Genomic DNA, 6,758 nt, shown 5'->3' with positions numbered 1-6,758 from the left:
TCGCTTATATATATATATATATATATATATATATATATATATATATATATATATATATATATATATATATATATATATATATATATATATATATATATATATATCAAAAGGAGTAAGACTAATTTTAGTATGCTAAGTTGGCCAAAGTTACAAGCAAATTATATGTTCATGGGAATATATATCAAAATGAGTAAGATTGAATTTAGAAGGTAGATGCTAAGTTGGCCAAATTTAGAAGCAAATTATATATTCTCTAAACACATGAAGGCACCCTTCACTTTTGGCTATTATATATTAAGCATCTTACGGATTTTTATATGACTCCATTTCAAGCAAGCAAATCAAGTCATGCGTTCGACATAAAAACAAAGGTATATATATATACATATATATATATATATATATATATATATATATATATATATATATATATATATATATATATATATATATATATATATATATATATAGGGAAAGTGAATATACCCTTAAGGGCATATAAGCTTAGGTACCCAAACTCACTATAATTAGTTGTTTTGTTTGATATATTCATTATAATGTTATTAAACTTCAACCTTAACTTGATTTACTTTGAAGATTTTCGAAATTTCACTATTGTTTTCCTTTTATATCACTTCTTTTTACCGAACACCTATTAGGCTATATATATTAAAGTTGAAAATGAAAATTATGTAAAAGGAAGATAAATGTGAAATTTATAAAAATCTTAGAAGTAAATCAAGTTAGAAGTTGAATTATAAGAACATTGGACAATTACAATGTACACATATAATACAAAACAACATAGTATGGTGAGTTTGGGTACCTAAGCTTATATAACCTTAAGGGTGTATTCACTTTTCCAATATATATATATATATATATATATATATATATATATATATATATATATATATATATATATATATACATATATATATATATATACACACACACACACACGGAGGCGGATTTAGGGTGGTCTTGGGTGGCACCGGGCAGCCCCTGACTTTTTCAAACGCACTGTAAATTTTCGATAATTTTTAAAATTTTTATTTTTTTTTATTATCGTGCAACCCCTGATTTTTGTGTGTAACTGCTACTGTGAAATTCTGCGTCCACCATTATATATATATATATATATATATATATATATATATATATATATATATATATATATATATATATATATATATATATATATATATATATATATGTGTGTGTGTGTGTGTGTGTTTATTAAGTGGAGAAAACTACATGTTCATGCTTATAAAGGATTGTGATGAACTCGATTATCGCCTAAAAGGTCCCAATTAACCGACCAGTCATTACATTGTTGTATATATGCCAGGGGATAGTAGTAGATATATATATATATATATATATATATATATATATATATATATATATATATATATATATATATATATATATATATATATATATATATATATTCATGGATGTATTATTATTGTAGGAAGTCACTCAGTTATACAGAAAAATTATTAAGATGCAATGATGTAATTAGTTATTAACGATGCAAGAAAAATGATAGACCAGCAATCTAGAGGAAATACATATGGAATAGGGTGGACTAATTGTTGCTTATGTGTGTGTGTGTTTATTAAGTGGAGAAAACTACTTGTTCATGTTTACAAAGGATTGTGATGAACTCGATTATCGCCTAAAAGGTCCCAATTAACCGACCAGTCATTACATTGTTGTATATATGCCTCCGGGATAGTAGTAGGCATATATATATATATATATATATATATATATATATATATATATATATATATATATATATAAATTCATGGATGCATTATTATTGTAGGAAGTCATTCAGTTATACAGAAAAATTATTAAGATGCAAAAATGAAATTAGTTATTAACGATGCAAGAAAAATGATAGACCAACAATGCATTAAATTTGAATCTCTACATTAGTTAGGTATGTTCTAAAAAATATTAATAATAATAATCATACATACTTATAAAGCTAGCATTTTTTCTTAAATCTCATGCATTTGAAACCCCCATTCTTTTTTCTTTTCACCACATTCATTTGAAACTCTCATATCTTTTCAATTTCTTTATAATAATAATTATAATTTGGTAATTAGGTTAAATAAATATCAAATGTAAAGTGTATTCATATATAAACTAAATTTCAATATTAGAATAATATATTTAATTCTACTTATAAAATTATGTTTTTTAACTTTTAACATATTATAGTTAATTTATTAGTTTTAATATATTTTTGAATGTAAACCATTATTATTTTAAAGGTATAATTTTTGAACAATTTGTATAAAATACTTAAATTATTAATTAAAATATAACATTATAGGCTCAACTTAAATATAAATTTTATTGAACTTAAACAACCCAAAGATTATTTTATAAATAATTAAAAGTGATAAATTGTAGTGTCTTTCTAATAATGATTGTAGGTTGGTTAATAAGGTTAAATAAATATTAAACCTAAAGTATAATCATAAATAGACTAAATTTAAATTTTAAAATAATATCTTTACTTCTATTTATAAAGTTATGTCTTTAAATTTTAACATATTATACTTAATTTATTAGATTTTAAATGTTGTAGCATGTAAACCATTATTAGTTTAAAGCTACAATTTTTGACATTTTGGACAAAATATTTAAATTGTTAATTTAAATATAACATTACAGTGTCAATTTAAATATAAATTTTAGTTCCACTAAAAAAACCAAATAATATTTTGTAAATACTTAAAAGTGATAAATTATAGTGATAAATGTAAAAACTAAATTATAATATCAGTTTAACTAAAATATTTCCTAAATATATTTATATAATCGTTAAAAATTTTCAAATAAGTAGCTTAAAATAACTTATAATAACAATAGCTAAAAATAACTCTATATAAATGATTATATTGTTACCTTTAAAATAAAAAAATAATGTTTGATGTTTTAAATAATTATAATGATAGAAATTAAAACATTAAGCAAATATAGTTTATAAAATTAGTTAAAAATAACAACTATAAATAATATTAAACCATACATAATATTTAATTTTATTGTTGTGTAACTCGGGAGTAAAAGTCATTCAAATGAATGAGATTATGACGTTATAATATATTTATATATTATCATATAATTCAAAATAGTCAATATATTATATCGAATTAATATACGAATTATTATATCAAATTTAACAACAGCATTAGTGTTATATTTTAAAAAATATATATTTGTAAGGATTTCAACTATATAGGTGTTTTTGCGCATTACAATATCAACTCAATTATAAATTTCAGTTCCATTTAAAAAAACTAAAGAATATTTTATAAATAGTTAAAAGTGATAAATTGTAGTGATAAATGCAAAAACTAAATTGTAATTTCAATTTAACTAAAATATTTCTTAAATATATTTTTATAATCGTTATAAGTTTCGAAATAAGTAGTTTAAAATAACTTATAATAACAATAGTTAAAAACAACTTTATATAAATGATTATATTGTTAGCTTTAAAATAAAAAAACAATGTTTGATGTTTTAAATAATTATAATGATAGAAATTAAAAAAAAATAAGCAAATAAATTTAAAAAAATTAATTAACAATAAAAACAACTATAAATAACATCAAATCATATATTATATTTAATTTTATTCATGTGTAACTCGCGGGTAAAAGTCATTCAAACGATTGAGATTAAGAAGTTATAATAAATGTATATATTATCATATAATTCAAAATAATCAATATATTATATCAATTTAGTATATACAAATTATTATATCAAATTTAACAACAACGTTATTGTTATATTTCAAAAATCATATTTTTATAAAGACTTCAACTATATAGATGTTTCTGCACAACGCGCGGGCATTCATCTAATAATAATAATAATATAAGGAAGTGGATCACTAGAACAAGTCATTAAATTTGATCCTCTACATTAGTTAGGTATGTACATTGGATACAAACCATTAAACAATACATCTTCCGGTGTAAGACAAAATTGATTGCAAATATAATTGAATTTTAATAATACCGAATACAACCACAAAAAATTATCGGATATATAATTAAAATGTAATCTAAGCCTAACATAAGTAAAACAGAAAGAATAAAAAACTATAGTTTCATGGTTATCTTCGTTAGGAAGTTATAAATTTATTAAAGTTTTTTAGAAAGTCTACTTTCAAAATCAAGTTTAAAGCTTATATTATAATGTACAATTAAATAATGAATTATGTTTGCCGAAATCAGAAGATCTTTTTTAGTATGTCCGAGCGATAGTAGATTTTTACTTATTTGTTGAAAATAAAATATTTTTTATAAAGCAAAAACCACAATGTTGAAAAAAAATTTATAGTTTATACCATAAACATATTCCAGATATATCAGAAAGACAATTTCAAACCAGTAGAGACAGAGATGTCGGAAAGTGAAGATGTAAGAATCGAAATGCACAGTAATCAATCGGAACCGGCCGACAATGTTAACCACGGCTATGCCCGGGAGTGGGAATTCTGCATTCAACAATATGAAACCGTCCAAATTTCAGAACGCAAACGAAAAATGGAGAAGGTACCTCCATTGCTCTTAAAGGGCGAAAAAGGTGCAAGAAACCGTCAATGCTACGAGCCAGCGGTGATTTCACTTGGCCCTTACCACCATAAACGAGACGACCTGGTTGCAGCCGAGAAATACAAGCTCATAACCCTCGAGGAGTATTGTTTGATCTGCAAAAACACCATGGATTCGTTATACAATAAGGTGTTTGAAGTAGTACAAGATGCTAGAAAGTGTTATGTCGATGGTTCTACAGATGAATACAACGACGAGCAGTTTACTGGAATGATGTTGCGTGATGGTTGCTTCGTTTTGTTCTTTATATATTGCATTGCTACTGAGCCGAACACTATGTTGATGTTAAATATTGAGTATTTAGGCACATCAGGCTTCTTGCACATAGTTGGTGACATTTTGTTGCTCGAGAACCAAATCCCGTTTATAGTACTTCAGGTTTTGTTGGACATGCAATTCCCAGAAGATAGAGGTGAAAGGATCTTAAATGAGTTCTTTAACTACTTGAACTATGGAAAAATCACCACGAAGAAAAAAAAGGTTCTTGAAATGAAGCAACCTCTTCATCTCCTCGAGCTTTACAGGTCCCATTTCATCTCGCTTGGTGTTCATCAGAAAAATACTAGTGGAATATGGAATTATGTAAAACGAAATCAATCTTTTCCATCAGTTAATGAACTCAAAGCTAAAGGGATTTTCTTGAAACGTACTAACGTCGATGACGAGTCTTATAATGAAGACATCAACTTTCACTCTTATTGTTGCTATGGTGAGCTTGAGGTTGTGCAACGGGCGGTGTACGAGAATTCAAAAGCAATTTACTTGAACATGATCGCGTATGAGTCGTGCCCCTATAATCCAAATGACCTTCGAGTTTCAACGTATATCAGATTAATGAAATCGTTGGTTGTTCATCATGATGACGTGAAGGAGTTACGAGACAACAACATATTGCATCATAGTTTTAGACGAGATGAAGAAGTGGTGAAGATGTATGATGAGATTGATGTACCGTTGGTTAATGTCCACGTGTTTAATCAACTCCGACGAGGAATTGAGAATCACTGTAATAATAAGTATAAGACGTGGGCAGCAGAGCTGATTACCATCTACTTTAGCACGCCATGGAAGACGGTGTCTTTAGGTGTCGCTATCTTGGGTTTAATTCTGACTGTAATCAAAATGTGACCTGGTCTTTGGGAAATAAATGGGGACCTATTCTTTAGGAGTAATTCATGGGTTTGTTTAGTATTTAAAATATTGATTAGGTGTTAGTATATTGACTAATCTCCTCCTATATATGTATGTATTTTGTGTTTGTATGTAACGTTATATGTATGTATTTTGTGTTTGTATGTAACGTGTGCAGTTAGGCAAGATGTAGTATTCAATGAGACTTGCCAATTAATCTTCTTTCTATCATATATACATGAGTAGTGTGTGTTGTGTGTGTTTTAAACGATCTGAACCAATAGGCTACTGCTATTTTGTTCACTAGTTTTCTGCAAATTAACTTATTTCTCCATCAGGCCACTTCCTAATGACTCCGGTGAGGATATTGCCAAGCTTTTGAGACAGTGTATACACTCTAACCCTCCTTCTGCACCTACTTGATATGAATTAGCTGTTAGTTTTGCACCGTTGGCCACCGTACCATGTCAGAGAGACTTGGATTTCATCAAAACGGCATTTTGAAATCGGAAACCCAAACAAATACTTCTCAACCAATTTTTAAAGAAAAGAAAGGTTGTTTAATGTTACCAGTGTTTCTAGTTAAATTTATTATGAGAGTTAACTTTAATTACGATTTCTTTTCATATTTATATGAGGACAAATTATGTCAATAGTAATGTAAAAAAGAATGCATTTAATTTATTAGCCATAACCATAATCAACTTATATACTTCTTTAGATGAGAGTTAACTTTAATTACCATTTCTTTTGATATTAAAATGAGGACAAATAATGTCAATAGTAATGTAAAAAAGAATGGACTTACAAAAATTTGTTCCAGGAATAGGAATCAAGTACTTCATGGAACGCACTATTTGATATTTTTACACATTTCACCTCATCACATTCTAACAAAGTGTATATAGGAAATTCTTAATTTACAACAGCTATATAGTTCAACACAAAAAGAACATGTAACTTTCAACA

At 26.3% G+C, this 6,758-nt stretch overlaps 1 protein-coding gene across 1 annotated transcript; it reads left to right on the top strand.

Moving 5' to 3' along the window:
- Window positions 1–335: 335 nt before the first annotated feature.
- On the top strand, window positions 336–5,830 carry LOC145031133 (UPF0481 protein At3g47200-like). The gene is made up of 2 exons (XM_078979639.1): window positions 336–371; window positions 4,407–5,830. Exon 2 carries the CDS (start codon window positions 4,446–4,448, stop codon window positions 5,784–5,786), a length of 1,341 nt encoding a protein of 446 aa, XP_078835765.1. The 5' UTR covers window positions 336–371; window positions 4,407–4,445; the 3' UTR covers window positions 5,787–5,830.
- The last annotated feature ends 928 nt before the right edge of the window (window positions 5,831–6,758 follow it).

This window comes from Lactuca saligna, chromosome 2, assembly GCF_052625555.1.
Source record: "Lactuca saligna cultivar CGN05327 chromosome 2, ASM5262555v1, whole genome shotgun sequence".
Taxonomy (NCBI): Eukaryota; Viridiplantae; Streptophyta; class Magnoliopsida; order Asterales; family Asteraceae; genus Lactuca; species Lactuca saligna.
This window is presented reverse-complemented; position numbering and strand designations above follow the sequence as displayed.